The sequence below is a fragment of the Lepidochelys kempii genome, chromosome 3, assembly GCF_965140265.1.
Source record: "Lepidochelys kempii isolate rLepKem1 chromosome 3, rLepKem1.hap2, whole genome shotgun sequence".
NCBI classification, from domain to species: Eukaryota; Metazoa; Chordata; order Testudines; family Cheloniidae; genus Lepidochelys; species Lepidochelys kempii.
This window is the reverse complement of record NC_133258.1, coordinates 67,344,423-67,369,687: the sequence shown is the minus strand read 5'-3', so window position 1 is coordinate 67,369,687 and position 25,265 is coordinate 67,344,423. Positions and strand designations below refer to the sequence as shown.

Sequence of the window (25,265 nt, the reverse complement as noted above, 5' to 3'; positions counted from 1 at the left end):
TTGAATTTTTTTTGGGGGGGGGGGGGGAATTCCAGCTAAAATGGTTTAGCTGCTTCTGAGAACCAGGCTACAGAAAAATATGTTGTTTTGCCCTCTTAAAAAAAATCTGGCAACCTTTTCATTGAATAGCTCTAGTGACTGTGGAACAGGGACTTGAAATGTGGCAGGAGAGTGCATTTTCATGGATGTGCCTTTTGCCGTCCCTGTGAAAATTTACCCAAACTTGGCCAAGTTGCAAGCCTTTGAAAAATCACAACTCATCGATACTTAGTTAAGACTTCTTCAATTTTAGCAGCTAATTACTCTGAAGATTCCAGTCTCACTAAGCACATTTGAGCTTCTCAGAGCTCCTCATGCGGACCTCCAGACTGCATATGTGCCATCTCCATAGTGTGACTGAGCATGCTCTGTCCCCACTCACTGGGTCCCAGACCCAGCCCAAACACACCACAATTAAACAAACATATGAGCCCAAGTCAGGCCAATCACGGGTTTCAAACTGCAGTTAGACATATTCTCAACGGCCTGCTCTGCTGACATCCAGGCTGCTAGAAGAGGAAGCCATCCAATTCAAAAACACAGGGTATAAAAGCTGAACTAGGGGTAAGAAAAGGAGTAGACTTAACAAGGCATCTGATGAAACAGACTGAAAGGGGGACAGAAACTGGGACTGGCTGGGCAAAGAGGCTGTGACTGGGAGTTGGGGGCAGAGGGAAGGCTGGAACCTATTGAGCAAGCAGACTGGGAGCCAATGAAGGAAATGGTGGAGGGGAAGGGAGTGGGAGACAGTTTGCAGAGGTGGGAGAACACTAAGATCAAACAAGAAGTCTGGGTCTGCGGGGAAATGGGACTGGCTTAACAAAGAGACAGAGTCATGGAGCCAGGTAGGGGGAAAACTAAGATTGGATGAAGTGCCCAGGGAGGGAGACTAGGACTGGGAGCCAGTGGGGACAGGAAGGGGAGAGAGAGATTGGACAAAGAACTGGGATGGGAAACCTGGGACTGGTTAGACGGGACGGGGCAGGAAATTGGGACTGAGACACAAAATAAGCCTGGAGGGTGAGTGTCATAAATATAAAGGGAAGGGTAAGCCCCTTTAAAATCCCTCCTGGTCAGAGGAAAAATCCTCTCACCTGTAAAGGGTTAAGAAGCTAAAGGTAACCTCGCTGGCACCTGACCAAAATGACCAACGAGGAGACAAGATACTTTCAAAAGCTCGGAGGAGGGAGAGAAACAAAGGGTCTGTGTCTGTCTGTCTGTTGCTTTTGCCGGGCATAGAACAGGAATGGAGTCTTAGTACTTTTAGTAAGTAATCTAGCTAGGTATGTGTTAGATTATGATTTCTTTAAATGGCTGAGAAAGGAACTGTGCTGAATAGAATGACTATTCCTGTTTGTGTGTCTTTTTTGTAACTTAAGGTTTTGCCTAGAGGGATTCTCTATGTTTTGAATCTATTTACCCTGTAAGGTATCTACCATCTTGATTTTACAGAGGTGATTTCTTTACTTCTATTAAAAGTCTTCTTGTAAGAAAACTGAATGCTTTTTCATTGTTCTCAGATCCAAGGGTTTGGGTCTGTGGTCACCTATACAAATTGGTGAGGATTTTTACCAAACCTTCCCCAGGAAGTGGGGTGCAAGGGTTGGGAGGATTTTGGGGGGAAAGACGTGTCCAAACTACGTTTCCCAGCAAACCCAGTTAGACTTTGGTGGTGGCAGTGGAGATCCAGGGACAAAGGATAAAATTAATTTGTACCTTGGGGAAGTTTTAACCTAAGCTGGTGAAAGTAAGCTTAAGAGGTTTTCATGCAGGTCCCCACATCTGTACCCTAGAGTTCAGAGTGGGGGAGGAACCTTGACATGAGGAATAAGACTTGCTGGGAAAGGAGACAGAAAAGTCTGAGGAATGGAGATTGGGACAAGAAACCAGGGGTGAGAGATAACACCTGTTCCTATCCCAGTTCTCTTTTCCCTCATCTCTTGCTAGATCTATTAGGGTCATAGGAGTTTACCGCAGGAAAAGCGGCAAAGAGTCCTGTGGCACCTTATAGACTAACAGACGTATTGGAGCATAAGTTTTCATGGGTGAATACCAGGCATCCGATGAACCGGGTATTCACCCACAAAAGCTTATACTCTAATACGTCTATTAGTCTGTAAGGTGCCACAGGACTCTTTGCCACTTTTACAGATCCATACTAATACGGCTACCCCTTTGATACTGCAGGAAGGCTTTAATGAAAAAATAAGACTTGGATTTTTATAATGGTCAAGCTTGGCTGCACTGGAAAGTCCTGCCCCCAACATCCAAATATCTAAAGTTAATCTTTGGCTGCACTGTCTGCATGAAGCAGCTAGATTTTAGTTGGTTATGGATGGTTAGGTAGTCTTTGTGAGTCAAATTCTAGACCAGGTAGAGAATTAGAGATTAGTAGCCTGGCCCAAAGCCTATTAAGTCAATAGGAGTCTTTCCACCACCTTCAAATGACTTGGTATCAGACCTTAGGACCAGGACTTCAAATTCAGTTTTGAAGAAAACTAAGAGTTAGTGGCATGCATGGAGTTCTGAAATGATGTACTCACATTGATTCTGATGCTTAACAGATAAAGTTTTTTGCATGAGGTAGGACCTGTACCTCATCCACAAGTAAAATGAGCTGTAATAGTGTAAACTGTGGGGATGAAGCCAGGAATCATAGTAGCCAGTCCATACTTTGGCTGAACGCTATTTTGCTTTTATTTTTATTCTGATTTCTCTTAACTGTTGGTTGTCAGTCACAGGCGTTTTTATCAATAGTAGGGTTGCTTATAAGTTTAAAAGTCTGTATGTCTTCAATTATCAGTGTCACTAATTAACAAAGCACACTGATGTTCTTGTAGTATAAAACTGAATAAATAATATCCCCTACCTTATGTCATATCCACCTCCTCATCGTTACAAAACCTGTATAAATCTCTCTCACTCTAATATCACCCACTACCTCTGCACAGTCTAAAACAATGTACATGACACAACAGCAGGGCAGTATATTAATCACACTGGTGTAGCAAAATAAAAATTACATATCCCCATGGTCTCTATCCGGCTCCTCCCTGTACATATCGCCTCTGTTATATATGGCACACCACTATGGCTGGGTGTCAGGGCCAGATCCTGCCAGCACTTATTTAACTTTAGTCGTGTGAATAAAGTTCTGCACGTGCTTAGATGTCTGGAAGACAAGCTGGCCGGCCCCTGTGGGTGCGTCTGGAGCCGCAGTATATGTATTTACAGTACAAGGGAAAACCAAATGCAAGGCTGCTGTAAACAGCCCTAACAAAGGGAATCAACACAGCTCGCTCCGGCGCTGACGGTGAAGGTGGCCCCGGGGACTGTATGGGGAGAGGGATCCCTAGGGGATGGGGATACACAAACCGCCTGCCCCTCCTGCGTGCACACGTGCCCCACCTCCCCGCTGTACCACCTGCTTCTTACCCACCCAGGGTCGGGCCAGCAGCCCCACAGGACAACGGGCTCTTCTCCAGCCCCACGTCCTTGCCGGGGCGGGGGGGAGGGGCTCCACTCCAGGTTCCATCCTTCCGCGCCAACTGGCGGGGCTCCCGTGGGGGGAGTCCCCCCAACACCCTGGGCGGACAGCCGGGGAGCGGACCCGTGTCCCCCCCCCCCGTCGGCACAGAGCGCGGCGCGGGAGCCGCCCGGACACCACGGACTAGGCCGCCGGGCGCGCGGGCTGAGCTACCAAACAGGGCCCCAGCGCGCGGGCCAGCGGGGCTGCCACGGGGCGGGCGGGGGGCGCAGCGACTCTTCTCCCACCCACCTTGGAGACGGAGCTCGTGCTCATTCTGCCCCCACGCGCTCCCACGGCAACAGCACCTCAGCCCACTCCAGCGCGCGCGCGAGAAGCTACGGGCGCATGCGCAAATCGCCGACAACAGGGCGAGTTCTCTTCCTCCAGTCGCAGAGTGAACTCGGAAACTACTCCCCCCCCTCTTTACACGATGGGATGGGATGGTCCATCCCCTGCGGCTCCGCCCCGCGAGCGGCGCGGCTCAAACACCGGCGCCGGGGAGGGGAAAGCTCCTGACACCCCCGAGGGTTGTACAGGCCACCGCCCCTTCAGCAGCAACGGGAAGGAACGGCTCCTCCCCGCTGGGCTAGTCCACGCGCGGTTGGGCGACGGGGGTGCACGCGCGGCTGGTTCGACGTGCGCCATGGCGGCTTGTCCCTTTCGGAGGAGCATCGCCGCTCAGGTAGCGTCTCCCCTGCGCAGAGACTCCCCCTGCCGCTGCACGCGGCCCGCCCCCGCCCCGGGGTCCCTGTGGTCGGGACCGGCCGGGTGTCCGTCCCCCACCCCTCGCGCTCGAACCCGCGGCTCCCAGACTCCCCTTTGGCCCTGTCCCCTCACCCCCGGGGCAGGGCTGTGCGGGTAACTGAGTCCGCGCTGCCAGGCAGCCCGGGGGCCCGGCGGGCGCAAGCAGCCGCGCGGACACTCCGAGTCCGGTTTGAACCAGGCACGTGCCGGGGGCCAGGGTGATCTTCTGTCCCACCCCCTGCCTGGCGCCGGCCACGCAACTTCCCCGGGCTCGTTCCTCGCGAGCTCCAGCCTCGCCGTTAGCCGAACAGCCTGTCTTGCGCTGGAAACGGGTGGCGGTGGAGAAATGCCCTGCCTGCCACCCTTGGTAAACTGGTGCATTGGTTACTTACCCTCGCCTCGCTGTTAGAAAACGTATACCTTACTTCCACGTTGAATTGGTCACGCTTCAACTTCCAGCCAGTTTTCTAGACTGAAGAGTCCATTATCCACTATTTCAGTTTATTTTAAACTGATTAAAGGAATCTGTTTAAACCTCAAAAAGATGCTCTTAAACCTAAATAAGAGCACCTACTAGGCGTTTGCACCGGTTTCAGTTAAACCGGGGTGATTTTTTTCACATAGATGAAGCCCTGAGACTGGTCAGATACACTGCGATTGTTCCGGTCCCTAAAGGCAGAAGTGAAATTGTCAGGTGTATGCTGTTCCAGTGTGTCTGGCCTGCTACTCTCTTGCTGCAATGGTCAGGTGGTTCTGGGATGAGAGCAGAGAACAACACACGGGCTCCTCCTTTCTTTCACTCCACAGAGGAGTGGGGATGAACCTTCAAATGCACCATGTGTAAGATTCCAGGAGTGTCACTCTAAAACCTAAAGTGTCTGAACAATCAGTGTGAGGCAATGGAAACAACTACAAGCATACCTGAGAGCTCTTTTTGTTTAGAAATATCACCAGGTTCAACCACCATTGGAATTTGCGGTCTGTTACTGTCCAGTGTGAAAGTTCTCAGCCATTTTGGGCTTTTTACACACATGACTTTACTGACTACACCTGTGCATCAGTATAGGTTTTCAGTTACTAGTACACTAAGGTTACATGTACACCACACACTTCTTACAGCAGTGTGTAGAGTATATATACTGCATGCCCCAACTTCCCAGTATGGGTATAAATCACAGTGTTATATGGTGAGGCACTGCTTAGGTGAGTAAAGATACACCAGAACCCTTAGGGTATGAACCCCAATACAACTCTGTGTGCCCAAGCAGTGCCTCCCCCATCTACACTGCTATTTTTTAAGCAGCATAGTGTCCCTCTGATGGAGTCGTACCCTGCTGCAGAGGAAGGCTCTGGCAGAAGGAAAAGTAGCCCCAGCAGGCTGCTAGAGCCTTTCCCTGCCACTGTGAAAGACTCCAGCAGCATGGACAAGTTCCAGCAGTATAGGGTTAGATAGGTATATAAAGCATTTAATAAGTTTGGCTAAATAATATATATGCTTTGCAGTTTACGTAAAATGCAGTTGTTTAGCAGTCGTGGGAAGGCCTTGAAAGGTGCTGTGATTAATTGAAAATACTGGGCTTGGAATGTGGCTTCATTGGAAAAACGACCTGGAAGGTAACTGATAAGATAGGAGAAAACTCTTTGAAGAAAACCCCCAATTATCAAGATGATTCTGACTGATTTTAACAAAGAAAGGAATTCAAGATGCCGTGATCATAGTCATGTAGGTTCCCATACTAAGGTATAAAAGGATAAAGTCTTCAAAGTTCCTTGCTAGTACCAGCTGTCCAGTTGGAGCTAGCCAACATAGGTTTGAGCACCCAGGTCCAGTCCTGTTATAAGTAGGTGATCAATTCTTATAACTTCATGCTACTGTACAGTTGTAATTATTGCTTAGGCATTTAAGGCACATTTGGATAAATACCATTCAGCCTTTGAATTTAATAAAGGTACTTATGGTTACATTGATGTTGTGGTGATACCCTGTATTAATAATAATGAAATCTGCGAGTTTGTCACACAAGTCACTTTCTGTGACTTTCCATGACTTCTGTAGTGGCCAGTGTGGCTGGCCCAGGCCTCCTGAGCGGCTTGGGAAGCCCTCGGGCCAACAGCACCGACTGGTGCTGGGGCAGTCTTGGGCCCCTGTCCCCCAGCAGCAGCAGGAGTTTGGGTGGGGGCTGGGGGTTGGGGTGTGGGAGGGGGTGAGGGCTCTGAGCAGTGCTTACCTCGTGGTGGGGGAGGGCTCCCTGGAAGTGATGACATCCCTCGGCTCCTAGGGGAAGGTATGGCCACGCAGCTCTGCATGCTGCCTCCTCCCCAACTGCTGGCTCTGCAGCTCCCGTTGACCGGGAACCGCAGCAAATGGGAGCTGCGGAGCCGTCAAACTGCAGCCAATGGGAGCTGCGGAGCTGGCGCTTGGGGAGGAGGCAGCACGCAGAGCTGCGTGGCCATGCCTCTGCCTAGGAGCTGAGAGATATTGTCGCTTCTGGGGAGCCGGGTGGGGAGCCTGCCAGCCCCAAACACCGAGCCCCCAGCACCAGCGGGGGTCCCAGGCTGTGCGCTGCTGCCTGCCCCCATGGCACTCCCTGGCCCACCTCCCAAAGCACCTGCAGTGCCCCCAGGCCTTCCCCCGCAGAACCCCGTCCGCCCCCAAGTTTTAGTCATGGGTATATAGTACAAGTCATGGACAGGTCATGGGCTGTGAATTTTTGTTTACCTGTCTATGACTTTTATTAAAAATACCCATGACTAAAACATAGCCTTAATAATAATAATTCTAACAGGCAGCTCTCCGCTGCCAGATTATTTCACTGATGTGTATAACTGTGCAGCTTGTTACTGTGGTGTGTCGCTACACGTACCTTACATACTGCCACCAGTAACCTTAAGCCTTAGTAACCATACAGATTGGCATACACTCACTTTTATTTAGCGAGTGCATAGTTGTCTAGCCAAGCGATGGCATCTTCAGTGGCGTGATGCAGTTCTTCTAGGCCACCACTGAACCTCGTCAGCAGGCTTTCATTGACAATGTGCGTCATCGTCTGTGTTGCACTGCAGCTGCACAATGGGCGACATGATGGCAAACGTGCAGCTGGTGGTTTAAAAAGGTCATTGTGGAGCAGTAGGCTTGAGTTGGCGCTTATTTTCTCCAGTAACTTGCCAGTGGCAACCACTCGTCTGATATGAGGAGGAGCAATATTGCTCAGAACTGGAAGCCATGGGAGTGGAATCAGACGCAGGGTGCCGGAGATGATAAGCATGGTGGCAAGTAACTGTGTATCCACCAGTTTGGTGTGTGACAATCAACTCCAAACTGGTGCGCAGTACTCCGCCACCGAATATGAGGTGGAAGAGCTGACGTCTGCAAAGTTGTAGCACGAGTACCCCATGATGAACCTGTCAGTTTGCTAAGAAGATTATTGCGCATCTTAACTTTAGCTGCTATCTTCTTCAGGTGGGCATGGTAACTCAGTGTGTGGTCTAAAGTCACAGCTAGATAGACCGGTTCTACTTTGTGCTTCACCTTCTGACCATCGACTCACTATAACAGTTTTACTAGCTGCACCAATGTCATATCTCAAACTATGTATGAGAGTCCGTTCTAAAATGGGAATGGATGATCTAGAAAGAAAACCAAGAACATTGACTCTCCTTTTCTTGAGGACATCTGGAGTGCGGTTGACAAAAGTAACTCATGCTCACCCAATCACTGGCATTGAAAACCACTAAGGACAGCAAATACAGGTTCCAGATGGAAGCTCTTCCTTGGCAACTGAGTGGGCCACAGAAGAAGAAACTACATTGAGACCAAGAAGTGGCTTTGTGATTATAAGGCCATTGTTATTCAGAGACAGATTAGTTTGTGGTGATCAGTTTTGGCTGGTATCATGTTATGTCATAATTTAATTTTTTTAAAAAGTAATCATAACCACTTGAATCAGTGTGTGGCGATTCAATGACAAGACAGAACACAGCTTTTAGCAAGCAAACGGCTGGTCTGCTAACAGGCTTCTGCCTGTCTGCTTTCCACCTTCCCCTTTATTCTTTCTCTCCCCCCGCGCATTACATTCTCCAACAGATAAAAGGAATACACTGGCTTTGTTTAACATTCTTATTTACCAGTTTCTATCTACCGCATTCCTTGCTCTTGGGCCTTGAGCCCAGTCCTGGGAGGCTTCCCACGCTTCATGTCATCTGGGCGAGATTCCAAGGTTGATGCCCTTGAAAGGAGCTGTGTGTGCACAGGTCCAGCACAACACTCCGGGTGTGCCCTGAATGTTGCCAAGCACATAAACCTTGTATGAATCCTACATCAGTGGATGCTGTCGAGGGTTATCAGACTTCCAGGATTGCCCTGGGAGTCTCCAGGAATTAAAGATTATGTCATGTGTTGAAACCTCTAGGAATATGTCCAACTAAAACTGGCAACCCTAATGTTGTCCCCTGTCATTTGCCGTGACCTTGTAACAGATCCGGGTCATGTGAAGGGGGCTATAATAAAAGAAGCCTCTGAGCAAGGGTCCAGTATCCTTATCATCATGGTAGGAGTCCAGACAGTGGTGGCTTCTTTTCTGTGTGGTGTCCCTGGGTGGTGTGGTCCCTCATTTTACAGAGGTCCTTTGGTCTAGGCCCCTGGCTGTTAAGTACGTGGTAGCTTTTAAATCCTCTGTATGAGGGAAGGTGTGGGTAGTCTGGGGTGTAAGAGAGAGTGACTACATAAATTAGGAAAAAGAATTAGGGCTTTCAGAGAACAGAGGGAGGGAGAAAGAAAGGAAAAGTCTCTGTAAACAACACAGGAAAAGCTATTGTAGGAAAGAAGAGAGGGGAACATGGAGCGATGCCAGGAAGAGAAAATATGAAACAAAAGCAAAACTGAGTTAGTGTTTGTCTACATATCAAAGCTAGTACGGAATAAGGTGGGGGGGGGGCTAGAATTTAATGTGGATTAACTATTTCTCAACGCCATTTGTGGACACACTTATTCCAGAATGAAAGTACCTTATTCCAAATAATCTTAATCCATTTTGGAAGTGGATCAGGAATAGTTATTCTGGAATAATTCCCCATGTAGAGAATCCCTTAGTAAGTAACTTTTAAAAAGTTGATTGATGTGTTAAAATTAAATGTAGCAAACACACAGTAAACTGTTTAATCCTTTAATTTACAGGGAGTGTGGTCTCAGGGACATGGTGACATGGATTTTTCACCTTGGCTAGCACATTCAGTTTTCAGGCTAGTAAGTGCTTCAAAAATTCACTCAACACTACATTTCTATAATACCATAAACACAGTATCTTGCACTGCCATACTGTACAAGGTGATACAATATAGTATAACAAAGCAGTTCATATTTATTAGAAGACAACCACCCACCCTTTAGGAGGAAGTGGCTATTAGAGAATGTCGGCTCCCATCTTTTTTTTTTTTCCTCTCTGTAATTATAGTGAAGAAAGAATGTACTAAATTTCAAAAGTATAACTCAAGCATATGATTTAATATGAGATTTGTAAAGAGATGCAAAGTTGATAAAATTAAGATATTGGAGGGCTACTCAGAACAGCGGGAGACAAGCTCTGGTTTTTGTGTGAGAAGAGAGAACAGGCTGATGTTAAAAAAGCAGAATTAGCAGGCAGAATAGAGAGAAAGGAACAAGAACAGTGAGGAAGATTGGAGAGGTCCATTTAGGGCTTTAAAAATGAAATCTACTGTCACCTGATTTCCCAAAGGCTTTTAAAGTGTTAATCTCTCAGACTCTTACTGCCTCTGAGCTGCATTTGACTGGGGTACAATAAGTCCAGTGGCTAGACCCAGGAACTGGATGTTAGGAATAGAATTAAAAAATCCTAATATTGAAGTACCTTATTCATCTCTTCTTTTTTCCCCAACATAATGTTTTCTTAATGACCTGGAGTAAATTTAAGTGTTCTGTCAGTTTTGCTCATACTTCACTGTGAGGCAAACTGGAGGGGGGTTGTTTTCCATTTAACATTGTTAAATGATTATTACCAAAAATATTCTCTATTTTTAGGATTTTGTTTTAACAAAAGGAATCTGATTTTCTAATGAATTAACTTCCCGAACTGTGTCTACTACTTTTCTGAGCCACTGTTGGTTGGCATGTTTTTTGCAGGGAACTTCACACCATGGGCCATCCTTCGTAGATGAAGCTCCATTGACTTCATTAGAATTGCATCTGCTTCCACTAGGATTAAACATAACCCAGTATGACTGAAGATCCCACTTATTCAGTTACCCTCATGAAAGATCTTAAATTGGGACAGCAATTGATCATCATTCATCTTCCATGCAATAAATAGTTTATATTAAAATAAAATTTCTCTTTTCCATTCCAATAAACAGGTCTCTGCAGCCTTCCTTCTACAAATAAGAGGTTTAGAGCTGCAAGTTTTGATTAGTACAGCTTTCTCTAAAGCGCCCTTTATATTTTTTCATTGACTGTGTTTGTAACACATTTTTAAAAACTGATCTTAAAATAGCTTCAGCTAACATTTTTGCCACCAGTCTGGTTGGTAATAAATTTATAAAAATGTATGTCACATCTGCATTGGAGCCTAAAGAGGGAATAACTTCACTGAAAATCTTTCTTATTATAGTTTTGATCTGTTTCAAATCTAGCTTTCAAGGGTTTTGAACCTGCCACCAGAAAATTTGATAAAGTCCATATCTGCACTTCCTGTCTCCAAAAAACGGTAAAGTGTTTACATTTTATGTTCTAATAAAATTTTTTTGTGTGGTGCTTAATACTATAAGATCTCAGTGAACTTTTAGGGAAATACGAATACAGAAAATCAAACAGTACTGGCTAATATGAAAATTAGTGTATATTTAAATCCCAGTCAGTTTTAGAGGGACATTTAACTTAAATCTGGCTCACCATTTAATTTTTTTTAAAAACAAACTTTTATGAAATCTCAGAACCAACAGAATCACTTCTGATACTTAAAAATGCAATTGAAATAAATATCCCATTGTAGTGCCTGAAATGCAAATATTACAGCACTAAAAATCTGTAAGTGAAACGGCTTAGAAATAAAAGTAACATTCATATTGATTTTCATTCTCCTGTCTGAGAGATGCAAAAAGTAAATTGGATTTTATTACAAGTGTTATGCCCTCAAATTGTATACAAAGTGAATATAGTAATTAGGGGGAAAATGAAAAAATTATTAATTGTACAACATTTATCTATGCATCATAGTAGGTTGGGCTTTTCTGTAGCCAGGCACGTGTTCAATAGTATCATTCATTCTTTATCCTACAAATGCCTACTATCTGGCATAGAAGTGAGTAGTCTTATTGATGTCAATAGGACAATTCACATGCTTAAAGTTAACCATATGTTTAAGTATTTTGCTGGATCAGAGCCCTACTGCGATAATGTTTATAGTATCAAGCCCTAAATAAAAACAGAATCACCAAAATGGAGCCGCTGCTGGAGCGGAGGACTGTAAACCACAAGCACATGGCATACAGAATAGCAGTTGGAATGGGGGAGTCTACCACCATTTCCTTAACCTGTACTCAAGATAGTTCTCCTGACAAAGGAAAAAGGATTCCTTTAAACTAGCTAACCAACTAATTGCACCTATACTCCAGCTGTTCTGTAAGTAGTCTTTGCCTTAACACCTTTTATACTCCACGAGCGTGAGGTAATCGAAAAATGCTAACACAACTGCATTTTCCATCCTACGATATCATTGGGAATCTAGATAATTTCCTCAAGACTAGTGGTCTGTCTCACATACACTCATGAAATATTGTTTGCTTATTAGACTTGGCTTTTGAAAACCACTAAAAATCACAGACATTCTGAAAAGTTTTAGGGAAGTAATATTTTTCTACAGGCTGTGTGATTGCATTATTGAATATTTTTCCTTAGCCAGTATCTTTCAGACATCATAGATAGGACAAAACTGAACATTCTCCTTTAAATTGAACAGGAGAAGCCTCATACACTTTATGCTTGTGTAGGTTATGCACAGTCGTCAACAATTGTCTCCAGTATCATTTACCTTTTCACTGGTCTGCCTAATCAATATTGATATTCCTTTTTAGCAGATACTGAAATTTACAAGTGGTTATTGGAAAAAATCTGTTAAAAGTTCCATTATTACTCAGATGAAATTGTGATGTGCTCTTGTGGTTCTTCTCAGAGGATATTGGGAACAGGCAAAACATGTTTGATGCTCTTTTGTTTTTTGACATGAAGGCTTTGAGTGAATGCCTAAATGGAATTATTCCCTACAAAAATGGGATATTAACATTTAGTAAATTTCCCCAGCATTTCAATAGATTTTAGTAACAGCAAGCTCTGTTTTTTTATGTCTTTCTCTAGGCCAGTTGCTGATTTCCAGCTCTTTGTGGGCTCTGTGATAGAGAACAAGTCTAGTGATCGTTCAAAGCCAGATCTTCAGCTTCAAACTCAGAGGCTAGCAGAGAAGGTACTCTGGCACAATAAGCTTCTTTATTTGATACGATAACAAGCTTATTAGATAAAGAAAATGTAGCAAATTCCTTAGAGAAAATGGTACTCACACATAGACAGCTCCTACTGATTCCAATGACAGCTGCACCCATTTGAGTGAGTGTAACATAACAGCAGCCATTTGACCTAATTGCACAGGACAACTTCATGGGAAATTAGAGAAACAGGGTTAGATAAGAGTACTATAAAATGATGTCACAATTTGATTTAAAACAAAAATAACCTGGGAGTAATTAATTGTTCAGTGTGACATTGAGAGGTGATGTCTAAAGTGTATACAGAGTTCATTCTGAGTCCACGCTATTCAGTATTCCCCTTAATGGTTTAGAGACTGTTAAATCTGTAGATGATACAAAGCTGATAAGTATCACAAATACTTTGGCAAATAGGATTATAATAGGATATGATGTTAATATACTGGAAAAATGGATTACCATAAAAAAAATGAGATTCACTAAAGGTGAATGTAAACTAATATGCCTAATACACACATAGAAAGCTGTGTGTAAATACTACAAAAGGATGTTGTGCAAGATTGAATGCATTGCCTGGGCAGTTTTGTCACAAAAACGAGTAAATACTAAGAATGAGTTATACCGATAGAGGAGTGTCACATGTAAAAACAACTGAAGTAACGATTGAGTGCTGGCTAGGCCTTATTGGGATACTGTGTTCAGTTTTGACACTACACTTCAAACAGACTGGAGGGAGTTCAGAGAAAAGCAGCAAAAACAAGAGGTTTGGCAAGTGAGACTGAGGGAAAGTGACAAGATCTGGGCAAGAGATGGGACGATTGAGGGAAGATGTAACGGGTACTTTGGCCAAGGAGTGCTTTGTGTAGCTCAAAGATGGAGACAAAGGCCTAAAACCTGATCTGATTTACACTGGTTGCCCGTAGCCACAGGGGAGTATTCTGGAAGCTGGGGATCAGCAGAGAGTAAAGGAGCCCACCCAATCCCCTACACTAGTGGCCAACAAAAGGTTGGTGGGATACTGGACTAGATGCATCATGGCAATTCCTATGTTCCTTAAGCAGACTGAGGAATCTTCTTCAGTGGAGATGAAATGTTTCTGCTTAATTCCATCACTAGTTAATTTGAAACAAAGATCAGTAACCAAATAATTTATATTAGAAGTTATGCAACTCCTTATTTTCATTTCTCTAGGCAGGTTTTATTGGCCATAGAAGTCTGCCCATTTAATAAGGAAGAGGCCAAAACTCTCAATTAAAGAGAAGACAAAGTAGCCAAGAAAAAGCTACGTTAACTCTGATTGCCATTCAAAGTTAGATGTGGAGTTCAAATATACTTTTGGGGGCCAATTTTCAAAAAAAAAAAAAAAAGTCATATAAATTTTAAACCTAATTTTGAAAAGTGTTGAGCACCCAGCAGCACTCATCAGCTTCAGTTGATACTGTTGGGTGCTGAGGATTTGTGAAAGTCAGGTCTCTTATTTAGGAACCTCTATAAGGATTTTGGAGCCTAACTTCGGGCTCCTATGTTTTAAGGTATTAGTGACTGGCATTATAAACACTAACATGTGTCATGCAAGCTGTCACATGCATCTCAGTATCTATCTATCTATAGATATAAAAATCAACTCTTTCATTCCATTAAAATGATAAAAATGTACTAGATCAAAAGAAGAGAGAGTACAATATCTGAGGGTCAACTAGATATTCATGTGTTGGAGATGGTTTGGAAATAATGAACGCAAGTCTACCTTTCTATGAGGAGATGAATTTATTAGATGACCCACTGTACGTCCTTTCCATCCTAAGGAATTCTAGCCAATATAATATTGCATGTCTAATGAAGCAAATGATTTATTCACCTGTTTTTATGTGTTTTTTAGCTAAAATGTGATACGGTAGTGAGAGAAATCAGCACTGGTCCAGGAACAGTGAACTTCACAATAAATAGGGAATTATTAGCAAAGGTAAGTATTTTAACACACATGAAATATTAACAATAATGACAAAATTAGCCCCTCTTCATAGAAATGAAATGAAAAACATCTACTGTAGTCTTAGTGTAGAACTTTACATTCAAACAATCATTGTTTCAGTTTAAAAACCATATATTCCCTCTCTAAGGATTGACTAAACAGCTGTCTTATTATGCATGCTGAGAATTTGGAATCAGGTTCACAAAGATCTCTTCTTAAAAATATAAGGAAGTAGTTTCTCTGACACAGTTTAATAATTCTGACTTTTCTTCTTCCCCTTTTCCCTTCAAAGTATAAATTTGGTCTACAATTTAGGGTCAGGTCCTAAATTGTGCAAGTCAAAAATTTAATCTTGGTTCTTGTGCTCCAAGGCCTTTGCTAGAGGTGGAAAATACTATTTTATAAAGACATCTAGAATTGTAATTTTTGCTCTTCAGATTTTACCATATTATGGTTTGTTCAAAACTTCAAAGACTGTTGGCTAATTGGAAAAGATAGCTTAAATGTTAAATCAATAACTTGCTGGAGGGAAGTGGGCCACTCACCTTTGTCACTGGTGGTATTATCCCAAAGTAGACTCTGATTTCTGGGTCCTTGTTTCAAGATCCTTAGGGAGACAGGTGGATGGGTGGTACAGCTAGACTCAAAAGTCCTTTTGTAGGTTGGTTGCTCAACTAGTTCACTGAGCTAGAAGCATGTTATGAAAATCTAAACCAGAGACTGAGCAGTTTTTAGAGTAGCAGCCGTGTTAGTCTGTATTCGCAAAAAGAAAAGGAGTACTTGTGGTAGAGACTAACAAATTTATTTGAGCATAAGCTTTCATGAGCTACAGCTCGGATTTGACAGACTGTCGTCTTGGAAAACTGATTGCCTGTTTCTGGGGAAGTGAAAATTCTCATCTATATTGGTGAAGCCCAAGAAGTTGCCTTCTCCTATAAAGACTTTTGCTGAATACTTTTACGTTGTGGTCATTGTGACACGTTTCAATCGGTCCTCCAAGCCTCTAGGGGCGATGGAGAGCTAGGTCCCACTGGCAGGCCTTAATCACACCTTTCGGGCGCTGGGGAATTAGCGGGAAAGGTGTGCTGGCCAGAGTCTGCAGCGCACCCCTCAGGCAGGGGCGCACTGGTATGGGTTTGTAGCGCACAATTCTGCTACCTAAGGCAGGCTGGCCGGGGTAGGGGAACGCAGGCCCACCCAACTCCACGGTTCAGTTCTGCCCCTGGGCTACTTCCTACCCGGTCTCTCAAGCGGGTCTCTCTGGTCCCTCCAGCTCATCCGGGTATTCCGCTGCTGGCAGCTCCAGCTCCCCCGCTGTGTTGGGCTCACGCTGGCCCGGGCTACAGCCGGGCCCCTCCAGGTCCTCCGGGTACTCAGCGGCTGGCAGTCCGGGTCGCCACAGGCCTTCCTCCCGGTCAGGTTCCTCCTGGGTCGGCAGCAGGGTCTGTAGGGAGCAGCCTGTGTCTGTCTCCCTCCCTGGTACTCCTCTCTCTGGGCAAAGGGCCCCACCCTTTGTACTTCCTGTCCCACCCCTCCCCTTCCGGGGATTGGCGTAAGCTTGGTCTGGTCCCGCCCACTCAGGCTGAGAGGGTGGCTCTTTACCCTCTGGTTCAGAGGGAAGCCACCCTGGCTCCCTACAGTCATCAATTTGTATGTAATAGAAATTAAGAATACTCTCTTTCAGTCTGCTTCTTAGTTATTAGTGCTATGTGCACTTCTATTGATTAGATTCTTTTTTATTTTTTTACCTTATCCTACGAAAAACATTAACATAGTTACAAATGCCATAAAATTATCATTTAATTTTAAACTGGTCACATATAATCCACTTTAACAATATGTGAATTTAGTGTAACTGTTCAATCAGATTTTTACTGGCTCTTGTTTCAGAGCTGATTAATGGGCAAGATTTGGTCAGATTGTCAGTTAAATCAAAAGTTTCCTCTCTTAGGGCCCTGTTCAGCGCTCCTTATTCAAGCACAACGCCCACTGACTGCCTGACTTCAGTGTGAGTTTTGCCAGACTCAGTGCAGAATTAGCACATAATCATGCCCCACTCAGGTTATGAGGAAGAGACGAGAAGTGTGGTAAAGAGACAGAGAAGGAAATGGGCAAAAAAACATAGACCCAAATCCCTTTAAGTAGGGGAGAGGAAAATGAGACCACTGGCCATTGTAATTTTGGTTATCTAATGGGATGGGCCCTGATACTATAGTAATACTGTAAGTGCCATTATAAGAGCGTAAAATATTTCTGTTGAAGAGCAGTTCAGTTTCTGTGTTTCTGCATGAGCGGCCTTTAACGAGTTCTCCGGAATCCTTATATTCTTTGTGAAAATCTTTGCTCTTCGTGGATATGTCATTTCATATGGTTACGGTACCATCTACCCTTCGGCAAGCCCCCCCAGTATCTGTAGCCCAACATGCTAAATTTTTTGGACACTGAACTTTCTGTGACAGACAAGTACATACAGAAACATATTTTTACTGAATTAATACAATCCTTCTTTATATATTGTATTAAATAAAAATTTCCATTTTTAATGTTTTTCAATATATTTTAGTCAGCCCTCCACAATTTCAAGGGACAAAGTTGCAAAATGCAGGGTGGTGCAAAATGTTGTGGGGTGAGGAGCCCACTAATCCTAGCCTAACCCTACCTCTGCAGTTTCTTCCTTTGCCCTCTAACCTGAGTGACAAATGGTGATATTAGTGGAAATCAGGCTTTTCTGATTTTTCACCAAAATCAGTGCAGCCTAGAAAATTCCCTGAAATTTTGGAGTTGATGGGATGCAGTTTTCAAAAATTGTTGTGTTACAGACACACAAATCAAAATGCCATGGGGTTTAGTGTGGGGCCTTGCTTTGTCTGGCCAACTATACAGATAACCCTCAGTGAGATTGCTTACATGCATAAAAACTGCAGGATTAAGCTTTTAGGCAATTAGTAAAACATTAAAAAAATTCTTTGTTGATTGCTCTTTTTCCAAACCATTTTTTTCTTGCTTTTTAGACTGTGTTGCAGCAGGTATTTAAAGATGGCTCAGAATATGGAATAAAAAGTGAACTTTTCTCTACGCTTCCCAGAGGAAAGATAGTGATTGAGTTTAGGTGCGTACATGGGTGAAGTCCTTTTAGAAGAATCAATAAAATACCTTATGTTCTTTAATTACAAAGGTGATACTGCTGCATTGTTACATGTATGGTATTCAGCTGCATTAGTACATGGGTAGCTTATTTGCAAATACAACATAAATCATATTTGGGGCTTTTTTCCTCCTAGAACTGTTAAAGATATCTTCACTATTTAGTTGATAGTTCAAGCCTCATTAAGAATGTTCTGATTTGGAGGATGATGGTCTTTTTCGTTTTAATTAATTCTGTTATGAAGAAACTAAGGCTGAATTTTCACCCTTTAGCCTCAATTTTTTAGGCTTTAACTGAGCTTCAGTTGTTGTGGGTGCTGTTCCGCACCCACAGTTATTTGCACCTGCAATTTAGATCACTTTGATGCCTACATCCAAGATTTTCAGGAGCAATCAAGCATTTGGATGTCTAAATGTCCTAAATTGCAGGCACAAAACTACTGGTGCAAAATTGTGTCTCCAGTTATTTGTTCCTGAAAAAACAGGTACCTGGTTAAGACTCTTTATTTCAGGATATTTGCACTGTACTCTGGTTTGCTTGCTCACTTGTGCATCTTCCACCATCTGGTTAGTTTGGCAACTGAACAACAATGATATTGTCAGGTCAGAAATAAGTAGTTGGCTTTTTTAAATTTTGGGCTGGATGTTCAGACCCTGGCCTGAGTATTTTTTTCAGGCACAAATAATTGTGAGCACAATTTTGTGTCCACAAAAAATGGACCTTGATCTCTAAAAATCTGGCTCAAAATTATAAAAAGACCTATTTGCCTTATCTTCGCTGTGCTGTGACATGGACAACCTGCCAGCAGAGGAAGCACAAGAGAAGTAGTAAATCAAGGTGCCACAAGTCCTCCTTTTCTTTTTAAGGATAGTACTGTACAAGTGTCCAGGAGGAGTAAACTTGAAATGCCCTGAGGTTAATTAACCTAAATGATTCTGACTTACAACTGAGGAAGTAAATGAAACCACTTTGGTTGTTCTCAGCTGGTGCAGGGAGTAGGGAGGAGGTGTTCTGTGGGTTTGAAAATATTTACCAGAGCTCTGCTCTTGTTTGGTTCGACTGAATTTAATTCCTGCAAATAGTAATACTTGATTGCAGTTACTTGGGGTTGGTATTTGAAAGGGAGTATGCCCTGAAGGGAGCTTTTTATGAAAGCCTTGCAATGGAGTCACATTTACTCCTAGGAAGGGAGGTATTATATAAAAGTAAAGGTCTGTTGTGAAAAATCCCTACTTGCATAATTTTTATATAGTGACAGAGATTGGTGCAAGTACTTTGTTATCTATTTCGTATACAACTTTTCAAATACAATCCTAATTGGGAAGGCAACATGTTTTTTTTTTTGATGCCTTGCCTTCTGGAGCAAAATTGGGACCTGGCTCCCAGCTCATAATTAGATCAGCCTAGGAATTTTATTGGAAAGGGTGGGAGCTGTGTTTTCCTTTAGCACTTTTCAGGACATGGAAAGAGTGTAGCAACTGTTTGGATGTGTGTTAGGGGAGACAATGATCGAGCAGTTCTATGTTTTGTACAGTGAACAAACGTTAACTGTGGGTATTTATTGCAGTTCACCCAATATTGCCAAAAAGTTTCATGTAGGACACTTGCGGTCCACGATAATAGGTAAGTACACATTTAACTACAGCCTAGAAAATCTTCTGTGTATCCTCTGTGGAGTTCAATACAAAATCCTATTGAATTTCATTCCTATAGTGGAGAGGCCATGTCTGGCCAACCTTATGTTTAATAAGAACCTGCTACCGATTAAACAGTGAAGGAAGGGAGTAAACAACAAAAACTCAGTCTGTTACGGACAGATTTATTAATGAGCACATTATTTAGTTATAGTACAGTGAGCATTAAATGAGGAAATCCCAAATTAGAGACTTAAAATGGCATCCTAGAAAGACACTGTTAGAAGCCTTTGTTGGTATATTTTAAGTCCTTTTAAGACTAACTTTCATTTCTGGTTTGTCCGGTTGTCTTAGAGGTTGTCTGATATGAGGTTTGTTTATAATACATTAACTACTATATGTCAATATTGCTGTCATGGTGATTATCGGCCCAGTTCTGACCTCAAATACAGGGGATAAAACTCTCGTTGACTCCTGTACATAACTGAATTGTTGTGCGTTAGTTTACCACTCAACATTCCAGTGGCACAAAAGCTATTAAGTGAAATTTTAGCTTCACTGTTTTTTCTCTTTCAGTATTTCCCCATATCTGTGTATAAAGTGCTACTTTACTGACAAGGATAACTAGATGCTGCATCATCTGTTGAGTTAATACTGCGTCCAACCATTATGTACAATGTCATTGTTAACTAAGTGCTACAAGGTGTCGTAGCTCATCCTTTTCACACCATCTCCTGTGGGGAGGAGCATTCCCCAAAATAACCCTAAAGATCACTGTCTACACGGAAGGGACAAAATAAACTGAATAGCATGAATGAATCTAATAGAAAATTATGGTTGGATGCTCTAACATGGTGTCAGGATAAAGGTTCCAGGAGAAAGAGATAGAGCTCTGCAACTGAGTCACTCTGATATCAGACCAGATGGGTCCTTTTATACTCCTGCATCAGAGCTAAAAGGGTTTAAGCCCCTTTAAAGCAGGGGAAACCAGGGGCAGAGACACAGAAGTTAAGCAAGGAAAAATCTTAAGAACAGCCCAGCTCAGGAGAAAGATGTGGTTGAGGGATTTTTTGCATTTTAATTACAGTAATATTAAAAGCAAGCTTTAGGAAGGGGTTAAAAACTGGTCCCTGTTTCATGGGTATAATGTATTAGGAGCCGGGTTGGAATGCAGCCTGTTTACAGATACTGTGATGGTTCGAGCACAGCACTGGAAGTCGTGAGTTTTCAGTACTTTTCCTAGCTTTGCCACTAACATGATAGGTGAACTTGGGCAATCACTTAACTTCTTTGTGTCTGTTTGCCTATCTGAAAAATGGGGTGGAGGACTGATACATTCTGCGGCAGTGTTGTGAGGATGCACTGAGGCTTGAAAAGCAATTTGTGATGGTCAGCTGAAGAGCACCATATAAACATAAAATATGATGATTGTTTTCTGTATAACAATGAAAGAATATACAGCGCCTTCCAGTGCGCAAAAACCCCCACAAGACCTGAAAGAATTAACAGTCTAACTGATTCATTTCAGCAAGAAATTTGGTAGAACAGTACATTTTATTGGATTTGTAATGCAGAGTGTATCAAAACAAAACTAGTATTAAGAATGAGAGAACACTTACTGTTTTGAGTAATAATAATAATTTTGATTACCAGGGAATTTTGTAGCAAACCTCAAAGAAGCACTTGGACATCATGTAACAAGAATAAATTACCTTGGAGACTGGGGCATGCAATTTGGTATGTTTATTTTCTCTTTCACAAATAACATTATCTAGGCTTACAACCTCAATTTCTTGCTGCCTCACTGGATTTGGCTATAGCAAAGATTAATAATTGGACAGGCTCATGCTGCTAAAACAAGTTATAGACAATAAGTGAATGGTTAGAGCTGTATATATCCTAATACTGAATTCTTTTGTCATGCAAAACCCTTCATGTCTTTGGGAGTTTTGCTTGTATAGGAACTACAGGAGTCTGAACCCACTGTACTCAGTTTATTTACCTAACACTTGTAGACATAACCATAGAATAAATTTCTTATTTTGTGAAACAGTAGAACAATTTGAATTCGTATTGCACAGTTGCTCTCCTGTCTTGCATTCTGTTTTGTGCCTTTAGCTTATCAAACCCCTTTAGGCCCATGCATACTAATGTACAGAACTGTGCATGGTTGATGATAATTAAAAGTCCCTGTTTGCCAGCACTAAAATCAAACATCTGAGAAATGTTCAAATAGCTGCTATTTAAAAAGTGCTTGAAGAAAGAAGAGGGTAATATCAATATCAATTTTACCCCCACAATTGTAGAAGCAAGGACTGGAAATTATACTGCTCTGGAGTGTAAGATGGGCAAATGTTTATTCTTGCACCAATGACTGCCCTAATGTCTCATATTACATGAGCCACCATGACTGTAAATATTTATTTTATATCATAGGAGACCTGAAATTCATTCCCAGCTTCATCATTTTTTAACCCTGTCAGTCTGAAAGATATCAAACCTTAACTTCACCGTACGTTTGCCCCTCCACTTCCACGCCCTCCAAAAGAGCTATTTGTGATAGTTTTCTAGAGGTTTTAAAAATGTATTAGTATTAACTTTCTGTTACTCTGAGACTGGGTATATTCATGGTAGCTAATACATTCAGACTTTGAAGATAGGTAAAAAAAGAATAGTGCCAACAAAATTTTGGTTTAAAAAACAAAAAGCAGACACAACAATTTTTCTAAAATGTGTGGCATAAATAAAATAGTTGTGTATCGTGGTGCATTTATGTAATTCGATTAGAGCGATTCTTAACTCCCAAAATCATATCAATAAAACTTCTATGCCCCTGCATATTATTGTGTTCAATCTCCTCTATGTAGATGATACATATATTAAATGCCAGCCCTGCACAGTTCTACCTGCCCTCTTGTTTGGGACAAGTATCTTTTAGTTTGGTTGATTAATTGTTTTGGACAGATGAGAAAAATGTTAGTGTATTCATAATCCTCGTGTGGATGGGTGGATGTTTTCACATGACAGTTTTGCAAGGCAACTTAATTGCATTTTTCTGACACTTTAAAGGCAGGTAACAAATATTTTGCTTTTTGTCATGTTATTTCAACCAAGTCTCTCTAGGTCGTGAACCAGTGTCACTGAAGTCAAAAGGGAATTTTGTTATGGACTTCAGTGGGCACAAAACTGAGCCCTGTGGAATTTAATAAGGAGGGATACTTGTATGATGAGTTGCCTTAAAATTAGACTGACTTCATAGTTACATGTTTTATTTTATTTTTATCCCTTTGATATGACTTCATTTTTTTTTTCTTCTTAAAGTGTATACTGCAACAATATTTAAATAGCAAAATAAAATCTGGTTAAGGCTGCTTTTCCCTGCTGTGCTTATCTGCTCTGTTAGAAAAATAGAATATTAGCGTTGTTAGAGACCTCAGGAGGTCATCTAATCCAGTGGTTCGCAAAGCCGGTCTTATGCTTGTTCAGGGAAAGCCCCTGGTGGGCCGGACCGGTTTGTTTACCTGCCGCGTCCGCAGGTTCGGCCGATCGCGGCTCCCACTGGCCGCGGTTCGCCGCTTCAGGCCAATGGGGGCTGCGGGAAGGGTGGCCAGGATGTCCCTTGGCCCGCGCCGCTTCCCACAGCCCCCATTGGCCTGGAGCGGCGAACCGCGGCCAGTGGGAGCCGCGATCGGCCGAACCTGCGGACGCGGCAGGTAAACAAACCGGTCCAGCCCACCAGGGGCTTTCCCTGAACAAGTGGCGGACCGGCTTTGAGAACCACTGATCTAATCCAATCCCCTGCTCAAAGCAGGACCAACACCAACTAAATCATCCCAGCCAGGGCTTTGTCAAGCCAGACCTTAAAAACCTCCAAGGATGGAGATTCCACCACCTTCCTAGGTAACTCATTCCAGTACTTCACCACCCTCCTAGTGAAATAGTGTTTCCTAATATCCAACCTAGACCTCCCCCACTGCAACTTGAGACCATTGCTTCTTGTTCTGAGATCTGCCACCATTAAGAACAGCCGAGCTCCATCCTCTTTGGAGCCCTGCTTCGGGTAGTTGAAGGCTGCTATCAAATCCCCCCTCACTCTTCTCTCCTGCAGACTAAACAAGCCCAGTTCCCTCAGCCTCTCCTCATAAGTCATGTGCCCCAGCCCCCTAATCATTTTCTTTGCCCTCCGCTGGACTATCTCCAATTTGTCCACATCCCTTCTGTATTGTGGGGGGACCAAAGCTGGAAACAGTACTCCAGGTGTGACCTCACCCATGCCAAATAGAGGGGAATAATCGCTTCTCTCGATCTGTTGGCAATGCTCCTATTAATACAGCCCAATATGCCGTTGGCCTTCTTGGCAACAAGGGCACATTGCTGACTCTCATCCAGCTTCTCATCCACTGTAATCTCCAGGTCCTTTCCTGCAGAACTGCTGCTTAGCCAGTCGGTTCCCAGCCTGTAGCAGTGCATGGGATTCTTCCTTCCTAAGTGCAGGACTCTGCACTTGTCCTTGCTGAACCTCATCAGATTTCTTTTGGCCCAATCCTCTAATTTGTCTAGGTCTCTCTGGACCCTATCACTACCCTCCAGCATATCTACCTCTCCCCCCAGCTTAGTGTCATCTGCGAACTTGCTGAGGGTACAATTCATCCCATCATCCAGATCATTAATAAAGATGTTGAACAAAACTGGCCCCGGGACCGACCCCTGGGGCACTCTGCTTGATACCGGCTGCCGACTAGACATCGAGCCATTGATCACTAGCTGTTGAGCCCAACAATCTAGCCAGCTTTCTATCCACCTTATAGTCCATTCATCCAATCCATACTTCTTTAACTTGCTGGCAAGAATACTGTGGGAGATCATATCAAAAGCTTTGCTAAAGTCAAGATATATCACATCCACTGCTGTCCCCATATCCACAGAGCCAGAGCAAGATAACTTCTTGAAGTAAATAGTTTGATTGCAGAATGGTGCTTTCAAAGAACTTTGAATAGCAGGGATTTTATATATTGCCACATACATCTTGCTGTCAGGAAAGGTAGTTGGAAAGCATATTGTGTACATGCGAACTTTCAATCTAAAGCATAGATGGTAGGTCATATTTTTGAGCTACTAGTTTTAACTGTCCCCCTTAAAACAGATGTTCTTTTATATTGGCATATTCAGTTCCGATATTTAACAGCTTTTATAAAGGATGTGACCACGGTTCACAAAATTATAGCTTAGGAATTTTATTATAATGGTACTTCCCAGAAGCACCACTGTAGTTAATGAGCTGTCAGCATTTCTATTATAGCCACCATTTACGAGAAGTTTATAACTTAGCCTTCTAAACTGTATCCAGCTGAAACGTGGCAGGCAAGTTCCCAGCCAAGAGGCAACTTTTAAAATATAGACCTGAATTTAAATGGGATTAGCCCTTCTTTTATTTTTCTTTCCAGGATATTGTCTTGCTTCCCTTACTAAACTCCTCCTAGGACCTCCTCTGTGCTTCCAACAGGAAGTGGACAAGACTCTTGAAGTACTTCCTTTATCAGCTGGAGAAGTTATTCCAAAGTGGTACACACCCTCCCTCTTCAGGGATACGTGTACCATCTCCCCAGCAGTCCTAGTCCTTGACAGCTCAGAGGGAATATGGATTTAAAATCCACTCCGACTCTCCTGAATGGCTGCAGAGGCACTTGGACAAGTTCTTTTAATTTAGTGATGAGG

The 25,265-nt window shown here is 43.0% G+C and overlaps 2 protein-coding genes across 5 annotated transcripts in view; one reads left to right on the top strand and one right to left on the bottom strand.

Annotated features, from left to right (window-relative positions):
* Positions 1–4,092, bottom strand: part of ORC3 (origin recognition complex subunit 3) — a 79,262-nt gene extending 75,170 nt beyond the window's left edge. Inside the window, exon 1 of one of the 4 annotated variants that reach the window (XM_073336635.1) lies at positions 3,818–4,092. In XM_073336635.1, the coding sequence (XP_073192736.1) occupies positions 3,818–3,841 (24 nt within the window). In that variant the 5' untranslated portion in view covers positions 3,842–4,092. Of the gene's footprint in view, positions 1–3,478; positions 3,663–3,817 lie in introns of those variants that run through there. The other 3 variants (XM_073336633.1, XM_073336634.1, XM_073336636.1) reach the window with 3 other exon arrangements.
* The window catches only part of RARS2 (arginyl-tRNA synthetase 2, mitochondrial), a 56,517-nt gene continuing 35,292 nt past the window's right edge, over positions 4,041–25,265 (top strand). The window contains 7 exon segments of the mRNA XM_073336637.1: positions 4,041–4,250; positions 10,955–11,028; positions 12,675–12,780; positions 14,679–14,762; positions 17,783–17,880; positions 19,484–19,539; positions 21,204–21,287. Coding sequence (XP_073192738.1) covers positions 4,212–4,250; positions 10,955–11,028; positions 12,675–12,780; positions 14,679–14,762; positions 17,783–17,880; positions 19,484–19,539; positions 21,204–21,287 — 541 coding nt within the window. The 5' untranslated portion in view covers positions 4,041–4,211.